This window comes from Medicago truncatula, chromosome 2 (assembly GCF_003473485.1).
Source record: "Medicago truncatula cultivar Jemalong A17 chromosome 2, MtrunA17r5.0-ANR, whole genome shotgun sequence".
Taxonomy (NCBI): domain Eukaryota; kingdom Viridiplantae; phylum Streptophyta; class Magnoliopsida; order Fabales; family Fabaceae; genus Medicago; species Medicago truncatula.
Window position 1 is genome coordinate 43,685,804 of NC_053043.1, and position 15,210 is coordinate 43,701,013.

The window sequence follows — 15,210 nt, forward strand, 5'->3', positions numbered from 1 at the left end:
GACACAACACATCCTCTATATTGAAAATAAAAAAAATATTAAAGTTACAAATTATGATGTTGCAATTTATAGTTACTTTGATGCTAAAGCAATTTTGCGTCATCCAACTTTAATTTATTTCAAATATTCGATGATCAAATTTTTTATTTAATATTAAAATTTTTTATTTTATGATGCTAAAATATAGTGAAAATAGGTTACATAATTATTTTAAGAAAATAAAAAGTTGAAAACCAAAAAAATACAAGGACTCGTCGTTTAGTCATTTCATATTAACAAAAAAAAATTTGGGTGACCCACTACCCAACCCAAACCAAACCGGAAATTAATGGGTTTGTCCAAACCCATCCATTAATTTAACGGGTGAATATTTTACCTAACCCAAACCGGAGTAGAAGCCGCTTTATACAAAGAATATGACTATAAATAGATAAATCTATAACAAATAGGAGTCTCAGATTGGACCAACTTCTTATCTCAGCCACAAAAAACATATCGGTCTGGCCGGGGTTCGGTTCTTGGGTTTGGCCAAACCCAACCCAAATCAACCCACTTACACCCCTAAGTTTTCATGACTTTTTGTTATCTTATATCTCAGGCATATAGTACATACACATATACTTTTTATTAGCCAAAAATATTTCAAGCTTGCGAGATATGGTTCAAAGTTTAAAACTTGTAATCTTTTTTACTGAAAAGCGTTACCAAAAATGGTTCTGTGCTGTCTTTTTCTTTTAATTAATACAATTTGGTTGGTATTTCTTTTCTTTTCACTATTGTACACTGCTGTCATGTATAATAATAATAAAAAAATAAAAAAAATTCAAATTCATACTGGTGCACACACAAAATCGTACAGTTTTATGCGTCTATTATGCACCACCTGGTAAGAAAATAAAGGCAAAAAAACTAACCATATTTGCTTTATTTAACTGCTTCTCACACAGCTAAATTTGGCAGCTCACATTCTGGAGAAATTTTTTCTCTTAGGTTTACTGGTTTATGAACCCATCTCTAATATTGCAGTTATGAAGGTGTAGCAAACATTCTTAGACGGAATTATCTTGCCAATAGAATATTTTGACCACATTACTGGAGGCTCAACTTGAAACCCACTAAGTAAATCAGAAACTCAATGTTATATTTCATTTACCGTGAAAACTATTGAAAGTTGCTATACTAAAAGAGAGTTCAGCCCTTTTATCAAAACAAAAGAAAGTTAAGCACCTAAATTGAATTATACTGCTAATGATGCTTTGATGGCCTCCAGAAATTCGAAAGAATTGATGTAGGTAATCCTTTGCTTAATTTATAGAGTTAATATCCTCTCTACTTCCACAACGTTGGTTATCTACTACTTTCTCAGTACTAATCTTTGATCATTTTAGCCCCTTATTTTAGTTCCAAAACTTCAGTTCTTTTAGAAAACCAAAAAAAATACAACTAATCATATTTTTTCCATTTCTACTCTTACCGAAACTAAAAGCACGCATTAAGTAAATTTTACTTTTAGTAAATGAATTATGAATAAAACGGTCTAAATTTACGTAAATTATCTCTTTAGTATGTGTGCACAAACCATGAAGGACCGAATATTATGAACAGATGGAGTACTAATTACAATATCACCTGACCCAACGTTTAAATTAGCTCAAAATTCCTGCCAGCCTCCAAGTCTGATAGACAATCACAGCTCAGCACAAAGATATCGGCATCAGATTGCAAACATCCCGCAATAACGCGCTTTCAATGCTAATAACACACTTCGTCCAAAGTCAGAATAATTGTAATCATTGTGAGACCAGTCATCAGGGAAACTACATTGCAGGTTTTATCATATAAAATATTGCCCTAGTTAGCAGACTAGATGATAACACAGCAAGGCCTTGAATTAACCTTTCTATTTTCCTTCCTACCTTTCATTTCATATTACACAGGAGTAAACAATGCCCTACAATCAAAAGAATCAGAATTCAATGGCCAAGAAAACTGTACACAATAATGACCGAAAAGACGCACAAGGAAAAACGCCTAGGATTAATAATTACAGAACTCCACTCTAAAAGAGGCAGGCAGCTCTGAATGATGAACCCCTCTATATCTGATAATATAGATGTTTCACAGGGAAGTCTCCGTCCACCTCTCCATAAAATACAAAAATTTAACGGTCCCACATAACATCCGGTCTGTGCTTCAACCAATGAACCATCTCCCTGTCTAGTGTAGAGTTATTTATTACAGCATCTAACATTGGGCTACCAAAGAATTTTGGAGAACTTCTAAACAACCATATCTGGTCTTTGGGCCAAGATCTCTGTGGCTGCTTCTCCTGGTTATACACAACAGATTATCATCACTAACAACAAAGACATAAACTGCAGAAAATATATCAGGAATAAATAGAGAAGTTACTGGAAAATAAATGAATAGACAGACGGTTATTGATGGGAAAATGGGAGGGGATGGCCAAGCTCTCGAATTATTGGAATGGAGAGACCCAAAACTCTCGAATTTCTTGGCAACCCTTAGTAATAACTATCAATTTGTGTTTTTGGTACCAGTTTCTATCATATTATTGATGGAACCATATCACTTTATGGAAAATTTGATCCTATGGAACAATATTTCTAATTTGTTGTTATTTTCCCCAAAACACAGCCTACTTAGGAAATAAGTACAGAACTTCATTAATGATAACAATAATAATCATATTAAAAAGAACTAACCATTCTTGCCAGCATAGATCTGACAGTCCTTGGACCATAAACACGATTCTGTGATGGATTCTGAGCCTTGGCATAAAAGGAATTGATGTCTGGTAAAGACAAACACCCCCTGCTTGCTCTAACCAAGCTACGATCTGGATCTGTATTACTCTGATTATGCCAAAAAATCAGCTGCCCCAAACAATAATTTTCACCATATACCTTTCGGTACTCCTGAATCTCTGCTCCCAACTTATTAGTATACTTGGGCCCCAAGTCAAGTGGACTAATATGGACAGGCGGTGACGTAACGGTTTGATATTCCTGAAAGGAAACAAGAGATATTAAAATATGAAGTTTAAAATGCAAAGAAAAATCCACTGCACTTTGCCGCTTGGAATTCGTGTTTGGAAAAGCATACCTGTATTCTAAAGAAGTGCTTGGTATAAGCATAAATATGGAGCAAGTCGGCAGCAGCATCATGTCGACATTTATATGTACAAGAAAGACTTCGGATCTCATCTCTCAACCTATAAAGAAAGGGGGAGAAAACAAACATTAAAGATTGCATGTTCCACCAGGTTAAAATTACACACAGCCCAGCTAGAAACAAGAATTAATTACCATAATAGAGATTTCCGAAGCTCTTTTAGAATATCTGCCGAACTTGAAGGATCACGAGCATGAATTTTTGATTTGAGATCATTCAAGATGTCTTCTTCCACATGAGCAGCTATGCCCTGAAGAAGCTCCTCAACAAATGAGCCCTCTCCTTTCCAGAGAGACGAAACAACTTCTTCAGGACTGAGCTTCTCAAGAGGAGGTGGTGCTTTCCGCGGATCACCAAAAATACATCTCATAACATACCTTACCTGTAATATCCCATCAAAGATTAAAATCCTCTCCAAACTACAAAATGAAATGGAAAATTGCTGATGTGCAGTGGCATAAAATTGTATAAAAGGAGTTCAATTTCTCGGCTTCAACATACACAGAAGTGAATATTAAGTGCACTTAACCAATTTCTTGATCATCTAGAAACTGTCATTACATTTAACCTTCCTACCTTAACAGTATTAGCCAGGTGCTTGTTTTAACAAACCCATAATAGAAACACTAGCCTTTAGCATTCCTCCTTTGTGAAAATATTTTGCCAAACTTTTTTTCCTTTCAACGATATAAAAAAGAATAATGAATAAGCAATTATACCAGAGAGGCACACTTACCTTATCGAGAGTGACAGCAAGATTCTGAAGCCTTTGGTTGTATACTCCCTCCGCCTATGTCAAACAAAGATATTAAAGGCAAATAAATTTTTCAATGGCATAGGAGAATTTGGATTTTCAGCCTAGACTATATCACATTCAATGTGGGACTCAAAACACCCCCTCCCTCGTGCCCAAGACTGGACATCAGGATTATGACCCAAGTGGCCTAATAACAAATGATCCAACCAATTTAGATTTGGTCTAACTCAACCCTACAAAATCAGCTTGTAAGGTGAAAGATATCTCCTACTTATAATATTTTTTTAGGCCATATTACATCCAGTATAAAACTCTAAACACAAAAATGCAAACGTCATCTTTATGATAATGAAGCACACGAAGGGATCAGAGAGCACACCTGAACCTCGGCATCACTCCTTTCAACTTCAAGATGAACATCTGAAAAATATTTTCTCTTTTCATCCAGATTATGCTTTAGAATTTCTTCAGGAAGTTTAGTTCTTTCAAAATTGATGAATCTCACCTTCACAACAGGAGAAATGTCAGCCAAATTTCATACACAACAATCACAAAAACTAAAAAAAGATTGGTAAAAACACAGAAGAAGGCACATACAAGGCGAGCGGCATAGGCAACAAGCCAATCTGGCAGGCCCCCAAGCAAACAACTTCCTAAACCAGCTCTTCCAAGGTCATTATAGTCCTCTTCAGATACGATGTTTGATTCACAAGCTTCTAGCATCAAATAATGCCGATCAAGAATTCCATGCGAGTCCTTCAGAACCTGAGAGGAGTGACAACATATTTTACTCAACAGATGAAGCAACCGAACAGTTTAGATGGAAATATTAACTGTATTTTTCTGCTCCAATATATCACATTTCTACTTTTATTTCCTTAGCACTTATAAGTTGAAAATTCTGTTCTAGTCCAAACCTTTTGAAAAGCCCCTTCACCAGTCAGATTCAGATAGCTTCCTCGGCATACTTGGCTTCCACACAGACAAACTGATGCTTCGTACTCTTCTTTGCTCTACAGTGAGATGAATACAGAATAGGTACTCGTTAGACAAAGATATACTTCAGATACTTCCATAGCGTTGAATAGACAGAAATCAGCAGGCAACAGGACAAACCTCGGTAACAGAATTGTAATCAAAAGTGATCTCTTCACCATGTTGAATTTTACGAACACTATAAATACCAATTTGATACTGACCATCAACAGCAGTAACTCTGAAAAACAAGTCAAACAAAAAAAAATTAGCATGTTAAAACAAAATATTTGACCATAGAAACCATCATAATATTTAAAAGCCTTATTATGCCATCACTATGGGCCTCAAGCAGTCACAGGTTTTCAAAAGAAAGCCATGTGAAGACACATCCAAAATGAAGTAAAGCTAAGGAGATAATAATATAAAATGTACAACAAAATCAACCATGATGGTAACTAAAATAAAATCATGACTGTAATAGGGGAATGTATGTGCATAATCTTTTGTGGATATTAGTGGCTCCTCAAAAATGCCAGCAATAGCAAACCAATTTTTCCACAGAAAAGAGAACTAGTCAGGGCTGAAAAGGTCAGAAAATAGATTTATAACAATCAGATAGCATGAATGATCAAACAACTTACTTGGCTTCACAATTAGGTCGGCAAGAATGACATATTCGACTGGCGTAATTAGCCTTGTGCATGGCATCAACGACAACCAAGTCATACCCATCAGCATCTCCCTATAATGAAAATTACTAAATTAGTAAGAGCAGAACTAAAAGATGGGTGAACTGTATGGAATTAAACATCATAGGCTTGTCATTTTAAAGTGACAGGCACCTTTGGTCTCTCAAGGTAGATGTTATAGAATTCTGGTGCTGGATCTGTACTATCTTTCTGCAGAGATCTAATCCCATCTTGTTTCTCAAACCACTTCCACACAGGATAAACCTGTAAAAATATATTGAATATAAGTACAGTGCCTCCAAATCACAACATATGTCAAAAAAAGATTTCTTAACAGGACCGCCTCATTTATAGACACTAAACCATAACAGCACATCTATTCAGGAGAACAGACACCTATATGAACACATTGTGAATGAAACAGAAAACATTCAATACAAAACCTTGGCTGGCAAAGCAAAACACAGTCCGAATCCCTGAGGGGAAAAAAAAACAGTGATCTTTTTTTTTTTTTGAAAGAAAGAACCAGTGATCTTACACCTACTTAATATGTTTACATCTAAAGCATACAAATGTCTAGAATTGTAGAGAATAGATCACACCTAGTTTATTCATGACAAAGAGTACCAAAACAATTAGACCTGTTCACAGTTTCTTATTCTCTGTAGATAGATTATAGCCGAAGTATTGGACATTATGCAGCATACGTAAAAAAACAAATGTTTAGATTTTAGAAAGAATGGATCATAACTAGTTTAATCAAGTTAGAGAACACAGTATGTATGCACAGTTTCTTATTCTCTCTAGTAGATGGATTGATATTTGATAATATTTGACTTTATTCCAGAAACCTGATATTAGTCCAAAGGAAGAGCAATCAACCGCAAAACATGTATAATTTACACATCAAATAATCCAGAAAGAAATTACATGGGTGAAATTACACAAACATATATGATGCCGTACCTCTCCCAAAAACTCCACAACAAAATCATCTTGAGAGAAGCCTTCTTCCTTGTTGCAAACAACACCAAGCCCCTGCATGATCCATCCCAACAGACAGTCTGGGTAAAATAACAGTTTAAAAGCAGTGAACAGAGAATATGCCAGTGGATGAGAGAAATAACAAGAACATATACCTTTCTATAAGCTACATATTTGTCATCTGGACGACTGTTCATGGCCTTCAGAATACCTTGACACATTCTAAGCATTCTTGCATCACAACCTTCTTCAGCACATCTTTTAATATCGTCAATAATAGGCTGCAAAGGGTAGCTCATAGGAGTATTTCCAGTTCCAGTAGAGCTCCTAACATGCTTATTCAATGTTTGAAGGAGTGTGTCTTCTATAAACAAATGCTTCTCTTGCAGAGACCAATCTAACTCCTCTGGCATAGAATCAAGCAAAAGGTTGTGCGTATAAGGATCAATTCCATAAACTTCTTGCTCAATAACCTCATTTCCAAGCTCCTTCCTAGGTTTGAAACTTTTGACTTCAGGAAGTTCCATATCTGACTCCTCTGTGCCATTCTTTTGCGCACTCAGCTTCTCTGCATAATCATCTGGTAATGAAACCTGCATCTTCCTCCGCACCTCCTCCTCATCAGCTACAATGCAATAATGATCAATGACTTCATATTTCCTGGTAACTGGAGGAACCAAGCTTGCTTTCGTCATGCGAGCACCCCACTCTCGGTCATCAGTTATGAAATCCAACTCCCCCTCAGGTGAGAAGCATCCATCTCTTGGGTCCCTGGTCGTGATTTTTGAACGTACTTCATGGTCACTTCCAGACTCAGCAGTTGTGGAATCACTGTCACTCTTATCATCTTCAAAAGACCTATCAAGATCGTCAGATGTTTCACTCTCTGAACCCATGGATTTCTTATTCAACTTTGACAAGCGCCTCCTAATTTCTTTATCAGAAGTATAATCTAGATTATCCAAAATATTATGTTTTCCATTACTCCTGTACTTCCTTTCATTCACTAATCTATTTTTCTTATACTTTGAGGAAGTAGAGCTGAACATTGCTGGCGAGTCATTGTCCCATGACTTCAGTAAGACATCTCTGCCTTGCACATTTTTAGAACTAGCTTCCAACCGTGATGCCAGTTGAATAAATAATGTGACAATGTGATTCATGTCACTAGCATCACCCCGACTTTTCGCTCTATAATCAATAAGCAAACACGAGTCAAAATTTAACATAAATATTGGGGGCAAGGCAGGGAGGCAAGATTGTGAGTGTTCAGATGAAACACACCCATTTTATATTCCCCAAGAAACATTAGCTAAATGAACAAATTCAAAAATTGAGGCAACGGCAACCTATATATTATAAAATTTCGAAGATAATATCAGGATGCAAAAAACAACTAGGATTTATGCATACCCACCAAACTTAACATGGATGGAAACCAGCTATAACTGCAAAGTAGAGGCAGCTTATGCATAAAGATGAAAATCAAATGGACGAACCTCCAAGGCAAGAAGATACAGTAATTAATCAGATTTCGGACAAAATTATGAACTATAGGGTCTTTGCATCCTTGTCCTCTAAACTAATAAAGCACTACCATCTTCATTTCAATGTGTTCAACAACAGTATATAAACCAGGCATCAGGGGAGAAGGAGAACAATCACCTTATCCCAAGAAGAAAGGAAAAGCAGAAAAAAAGAGAACTTACTTTATTGCATCACGGCACATTCTACTTATGTCCTCCTTAACAGAGCTCAATCCACGGCTACTGTAATAGCCACTTTTCATTTTAGCCTCAATTTCTGCAACCTATTAATAAAAAAATAACAAAACAGAAATCATGAGTTACAAAAGGCATCTTCACGATAATTCATTTCAAAGAATCCATCACGTTACCTTGGGTACAAAGAAGTCACAGGAGTTTGTCTTCATAATTTCCTTTAGTCTTGAAGCAAGGAATTCCTCCATCCTCTTAAAACCACTTTCAGACTTCTTAATTGCCCAACGTCTTGTACGAGCATCCCTAGATAGAATGGAAGAGGACTTTCTAGCATCATATAGTTTGGACCTCTTGTATAAGTTTTGACGAAATAATTGCTTTGCCGAGTCTCTCTTGTCCACACTATCAAAATACTCTTTCAACTGACCAAAATCATCTATTCCTAAATTGCTGGATTTGGAAGCAGACAATGTTTGCCCTGTTATATGTTTAAGGCTTCTAATTTTATGAGGCTCCTCTGCAATTCCATCCATGCGTGAACTTCTGCTCTTAATCCATTTCACATTGGTAAACTTAGGAGTTAGCTCTCCAAACTGGCTGCATCCTCTAATGTCTATGGTACATAAACCAGGAAATGAAAGAAGTATTTTCTCGAGCATGTCGGCAGTAATATTGTTACAACCAATTAGAATTATAGAATTGATTTTGTCTTTCTCATAAGCATTCTGCAGACAAAATAAACAAGTCACGTGTGGAGGAAGAATGAAAAACATACCAAAAATGTGAATCAGAAAGAAGGAAATATGTGTGTGTGTGTGTGTGTGTGTCAAACCTACCATAATGTTCCACAACACAGAATCAGTACAAGAATGCCCTAAGGATGACAAATTGAGCTGCATTGAAATTTCCTTGTAAAACCTTACAGCAGCACTCCAATGCTTGCACGTCATTGATGCAAATACAAGGGACTTAAAATCAGATCTCAAAAAATGGAAAATCCGTGCTAAAACCGGACCATCCAATAAGCCCCAGCTTCCCACTTCAGAATCAGTGATACCAATTTCTTTTTCAGGAAAAGTAGCATCACCACGTAGATCCTCAAAAGTGGGTTCATTCTTGCCGATAGTAACACCATCTTCCAAACCACTGTCTTCTTCACTATCATCAACCAGCATCCGGGCTCTTTTGGCAGCTCGTGTGTCACCTTCTGAAAATTTATATGCCCCAATACACACAAAATAAATCAATAAAATTAATGAGACCACTTGAATGAAATTGCTGTAATAAGTCTAATCTCCACACAAGCATGAGACAAGGCCTCAAACATTGGTTGGAAGTTTGAACCAAAAATAATTAGCAGACAAAATCAAAATTTACAGAGATAGAGAAGAAGGGAAGGAATATGAAGGACTAATAATTACCTGATTTCCAATATATTTGTTTCTCAATATCTTTCTTTGGTTGTCTTGCATTTATCCAGGGATCCAAAACCTCGTTTATAGCAGCGGCCAACTCCCGGCTCTTGTATGATTTCATGACCAGTTCATGTAGCTTCCCGCGAGTAAAACCAACAAACTGAGGGTGTATCTTATTAAACAAACTTGAACTTGTGCAAGATTCACCGTATGAAACACCTTGAGTTTGCTGTGATGGATGATCAGAGCATGCACCCAATGTTGAACTGCTTTTTTGGTGGCTGGTGGGACAAACGTCTAGAGTTTCTGCGGCAGAGGCAATAGGAACCCAGAGTTTATCACGCTTCCTGAACACACTGCTATGCCTTTTAATAACTCCTTGATCTACTAAAGATTGTAGCTCCGAAAAAGATGAAGGCCCTTTCTCACGCCCAGAAGCATCAATGTAATACCAGTCACCCAAATGTAGCTGCAACTCCTGGATAGTGCAGAGATGGTCTTTAGGGACACCAATGAACTCCATGCTTTGGTAAGAACCTTGATCACTAACTGCTTTTGACTGAGAACTTTCTTCAGTTGATGATCGCTTACTATCGCTGGTTGAAGTGAATGGCCGAGTTGACCTTGGATGTTGTCTATCCTTGCCTCGGGTCTGGTGGCGTGATTCAGAGAGCAACAATCCCTGGTCATTGACAACACAGGCATTTATCCTTACCACCGAAAGAACATTGCCTTTCACTCCTTTGATGGAAGGAGGCTTACTTTGAACTGACCTGCTTGCAGCATTGCAATCAACCAACTCGTCAGCACCAACAGCCCACAAAGGGAGATCAAGCCTGCTTTGAGAAGGACAATACAAGTCATCAATTTCAGGCCATCGAGGATCTTCACATCCAGACTTTGGCAATTGGCACAATGGAAAACCATTATTTAGAACAACTTTTTTCCTAAAAAATCTATCTTGGGTATCATCGTTCCTCTTCCAGTCACCACCTTTGCATGACCAAAGGGTGGAAAACCAATCCTTAGGAATGCCATAGCCAAATCCATCATCCTTGTTGTCACAAGACATACTTAACTGAGATTCAGAATCTCTTGATGCTAAATCAGTACTTGAATCACAATCTTCCCTAAGGCAGGAAACATGCCAAGGAAAACCTGAACAGAGACAGACACTTTTGTCACAACCTCACAAGACATATAACTCTAAGTGCATAGCCATTTACTTTTTGAAATTCCCCAGGTGTAGAAAAATGATAATGAACAAAATAGTTTTGGGTGCATTGGCATAACACGACAAATTAAATTGCAACTTTGAGTTCAAAATAAGATGTAAATTACACCCACACTTTGTTTGCCTCTTTTAAATAAAAAAAAGTGAAGTATGATTTTATTCAGTTAATCTGCTGCCAATGTATTAAATGAATTCAAAACTTCACAACTCACAATATCAATGGCAAAGATAAAATGACAGCGTTGGATTGACGTTAACTTTTTGTTTAACGGAGAGAATTAGAAAATGTAGGCAAGCATAAGAAAAGTTTTTTTTTTTTTTTTCATTTTTTGCAAAAGAAAAGGATTATTGAGTAAAGCATGAAATGATATGCAAAATACCTTATATTTAAAAATAATTACCAAAGCGTTTTATAGACCATTCAAAAGCTATTTAGATTTCAGCCACCAACTCCTAATGCATATACTTAAATTAATATTATCTCCAAGAATTAAACTACAGTACAAATCAAGTCAATGCTTATATACATATAATGTTCAAACATGTATAGTCTCTCAACCGTTACCAACATCAAGACAAGAGCCCACTTGCCAATGCGCAAACCAACAACTCCGGTAATAAAACAACCTCAATATTGTCAGGTAACGTAAAAACCAAAATAAAATGAAAATTACCAAAAAGAACAACAATTAATATCACCACAGCAGAATACATACCTTCATAGTCTCCTAATCCATCCTCTTTCGGATATTCAAATTTCATTTGCAACGCTTCTGCAAATAAAAAATTATAATTACCAAGTTTGGAAAAGATATTCCAGATTAAATAGGGAAAAAAAAAGTTTTTAAATATTTTTCACACTTTCTAAGGAGATTCAAAAGAATAACATTGACAAAATAAAATACCTTTTATTGCCTCAAGTTCCATTCCAGGAATAACATCATAACCCTCTAACAGTTTTTGAACTCTTTCATCAATGTAGAAGTTGTCCAAAAGTTCAGACGTAAGCACATTGTCGTTGAGGTGTCCGCGTGGCGGTGAGGGGGCCAGCATTTCCGGATTATTCGCAGGAGCTGATTGAATATCTGCAGTATCTGCCAAAAGATTTCCAGAAGCTTCTGGAGGATTTACAAGCTGAGTTATCGTATCTGACACAACGGACGGAAAAATCTGAGCAACCAATGGCGACACTGCATTTTCAACTGTCAACCATCTGTTACTATCCAAGTGCTTGATAAAGTGATCTGACATTAGTACCCCTTCATCAACAAGGGCCTTGATGTCACACAATTTTGTAGGTCCATTTTCTACACCTCCATAATCAAGATAAAACCATTTCCCTGAGGACAAATCTGTCACCACAGGGACATGAGGAGGAGTATCACAAATGTCCATATCTTCTTCCATTGAAAGCAGCTCATCAGGAGGTGGCTGTGCCTCACACTGCGGAGATTCTTTGTGGTCAACTGTTGGGCTACAGGACTGCTGTGTGTCAACAGGTTGACTACTACTAATATCTTTCTCGATTGACTCATTTGTCTTTTGCACGTTTCTTTCACCTTCAGATTCTGTAACCGAACAAGCTGACTCCCTTGGAATGTGCTTATCTTCATCACTCTTACAACTATTTGGGAAGTTAAGATTTTCACTTGATGAGTTTTTGCAACTTGTTTCTTCATGAACATCTTTCGTAGTTCGCACATGGGGAGATTCTTCTCCTAAATTTGGAGTACAATCCCTGAGACCACGACGCCTACCTTGATCATGTGGCGACTGCTCGGTGCGTGCCGGACTTCTCAACTTATGATCATTCTGTTGCCAACCTTGACCTCGCGGTGACTGCTCGGTGCATGCTGGACTTCTCAGCTTATGATCATTATGTCGCCAACCTTGACCTCGCGGTGACTGCTCGGTGCGTGCTGGACTTCTCAGCTTATGATCATTATGTCGCCAACCTTGATTTCGTGGTGACTGCTCGGTGCGTGCTGGGCTTCTCAACTTAGGATCATACTGCCTCCAACCTTGATCTTGTGGCGACTGCTCAGCGCGTGCTGGACTTCTCAACTTATGATCATGCTGTCGCCAACTTGGATCCTGTGGGGAGTGCTCAGTGCGTGCTGGACTTCTCAACTTATGATCATGTTGTCTCCAACCTTGATCTTGTGGCGACTGCTCGGTGCGCACTGGACTTCTCAACTTATGATCATGTTGTCGGCTTCTGTCCCAGCTCCTCATATATGGGGACCTCTCCCGTGCATGTGGAGATTTATCCCGGCTATATGGAGATCTCTCACGACCAAAAGGCGATCGGCGCACTGGAGTGCGTTCTCTCTGATCATAATACCTGCTTCTGTCACGTGGGGACCACTCAGAATGAACAGGGCTGCGTTCATGTCTGTCGTAAGCAGGTCTGGTAGACAAAGAAGATTCATGATTTCTAGAAGAATACTTTTCTGCAGATAGTCTCGTAGAATTATTATTTCTGTAAGACTGCTCCACAGGACGACGAGAATAGTTCTCAGAGTAAGCACATCGATAATTATCATCAGAAAGCCTTCGACTTTTTAAATTTGTAAAATCTGCATAATGCTTCCGTTCATAGCCATCAAAATCATTACCGGGCCTCTTCAAGCGACTTCCAGAAGAAGTATAATCTCGGGTATGATCCTTACCATTGCTGTATGCATTTTTCTCATCATCAACAATCTTTGAACTGGTCCTTACATTCCTCGGCTGCGCATTCTCCCACCTGGAAGAATTTTTAGCATGCTGATTTCCACTTCTATTAATAAATTCTTTCTTTCGAAAAGAATCTTCCCCTGTGTACCTCCAAGAAGGTGGTGGCGTACGTTCGCGTTGAAATTTCCACCCTTTGTCCTTACCCGGGTAATTTCGTCGGTTACTAATATTACCGTAATCATTCTTCCCTCCCATTTCTCCTTTATACCATCTATCTGGAACAAACTCCCCCTTTTCATAATCATCTTTCCCGCCTCTCCATGAACCCGGACCATATTCATTCTCCCCTCTCCTACCCTTCTCACTCACTATCTCCCCTCTCTCTACATCATCCCTCCTCCAGTTCCCGGAACGAAACTCTCCCTTCTCAAACTTCTCAAACTCCCTTGTTTTCCATCTCTCCCCCACAATCTCCCCATTCTCAATCTCACTTCTTCTTGACATCACATTTTCAGGCACAATTTCACCATTTTCAATCTCAACTTCACTTCTCGGCCACTTAAAATTAGTAACCAATTCACCCTCTTCCACTTCTTCCTTCAACACCTTATCACCATTCTCAACATCACTCCCACTCTTATTCACTCTATCAAACCCTAACTCACTCTTCCTTGACTTCATATTCTTCCTGTCACCATTAACAAACTTACTGCCTCCGCAATGCGATTTCTCGGAACTCGATATTTTCTCCATAATATACTGCAAAGGCATGCATGTAACACCCCCATCACCCATGGAAATCACAGATTCCACGTTAGAAAACCCTAATTATCCCCTTCTCCAGGGCTGTTGATGCTCATGCTGCAAATTCTTCTTCTTCACCTCTTCTTAATCCTCGCAGATTCAAAAACCCTAAATCACATCACAAAAAACACAATCAGCACACACAAATCAAAAATTCAAAACCAAATCAAATGCATATAATCATAATTTAGAATATGCGAAGAACGAGAAATGAAAATTTTACGTGAAGAAAAAATCACGGTTCGTAATTTCATCAGTAAGAAGCTTGAACAAGGTGAATTGAAAAATATTGAGGAATGAAGAAATGAAGAAGATGAAGATGAGAAATTACCGAGAAAATGGAAGAGATGAGAAGATAGATCGGAGAGACGAAGAAATGAGATCGAGAAGAGTGAAATTCTCGTGAGATGAGAAATTGATGAATGAAAAAATAGGGTAATTGTAACAGTGTTTTTTCCTTCTTCTTCTTCTCTTTCGCGCTTCTGGTTTTTTTCTGTGTTCTTGGTGTTGCTATGGATTAAAGACGAAAACACGAAGGTTTTTATTTTTAGAGACTTTTTTTTATTACAATTTTTATTATTTACCAGCGAGTTGAAAGACGGAAATGCCCCTATGAAGGGGTAATAATAATTAATGATTATAGATTTGGGCTTTGACTTAATAGGAAAAGTCCAATTGAATTCATATGGACCAATTAATGGGCTGTTTATTGACCTACTTCATCAATAATTCAACTGAAAATCCTTCTGATATT

At 37.7% G+C, this 15,210-nt stretch overlaps 1 protein-coding gene across 2 annotated transcripts; it reads right to left on the reverse strand.

The window, feature by feature from the left end:
* Positions 1-1,750: 1,750 nt before the first annotated feature.
* On the reverse strand, positions 1,751-14,984 carry LOC11418042 (histone-lysine N-methyltransferase ATXR3). 2 transcript variants are annotated; one of them, XM_003597002.4, is made up of 20 exons: positions 14,788-14,982; positions 11,879-14,564; positions 11,690-11,746; positions 9,746-10,897; positions 9,161-9,531; positions 8,501-9,049; positions 8,313-8,413; positions 6,759-7,794; positions 6,586-6,657; positions 5,773-5,883; positions 5,572-5,672; positions 5,069-5,168; positions 4,870-4,965; positions 4,550-4,717; positions 4,332-4,457; positions 3,932-3,985; positions 3,330-3,577; positions 3,127-3,235; positions 2,727-3,029; positions 1,751-2,329 (listed from the first exon to the last, which is right to left on the reverse strand). In XM_003597002.4, exons 2-20 carry the CDS (start codon positions 14,445-14,447, stop codon positions 2,162-2,164), a joined length of 7,491 nt encoding a protein of 2,496 aa, XP_003597050.2. In that variant the 5' UTR covers positions 14,448-14,564; positions 14,788-14,982; the 3' UTR covers positions 1,751-2,161. The 2 variants fall into 2 exon arrangements, with proteins under 2 accessions (XP_003597050.2, XP_024632423.1); XM_024776655.2 differs by lacking the exons at positions 1,751-2,329; positions 2,727-3,029; positions 3,127-3,235; ... (1 more) ...; positions 3,932-3,985; positions 4,332-4,457 and having other exon boundaries at positions 4,575-4,717; positions 6,586-6,683; positions 14,788-14,984.
* Between the last annotated feature and the right edge of the window lie 226 nt (positions 14,985-15,210).

What these genes read in the sequence shown, in the direction of transcription:
- LOC11418042 (XM_003597002.4), bottom strand. Translation starts at nt 14,447, where the DNA reads ATGGGTGATGGGGGTGTTACATGCATGCCTTTGCAGTATATTATGGAG. An exon ending in ATTACAATTCTGTTACCGAG is followed by an intron (nt 4,966 to 5,068) that starts GTTTGTCCTGTT and finishes ATCTCACTGTAG; the next exon opens with AGCAAAGAAGAGTACGAAGC. An exon ending in TTGCCTATGCCGCTCGCCTT is followed by an intron (nt 4,458 to 4,549) that starts GTATGTGCCTTC and finishes CCTGTTGTGAAG; the next exon opens with GTGAGATTCATCAATTTTGA.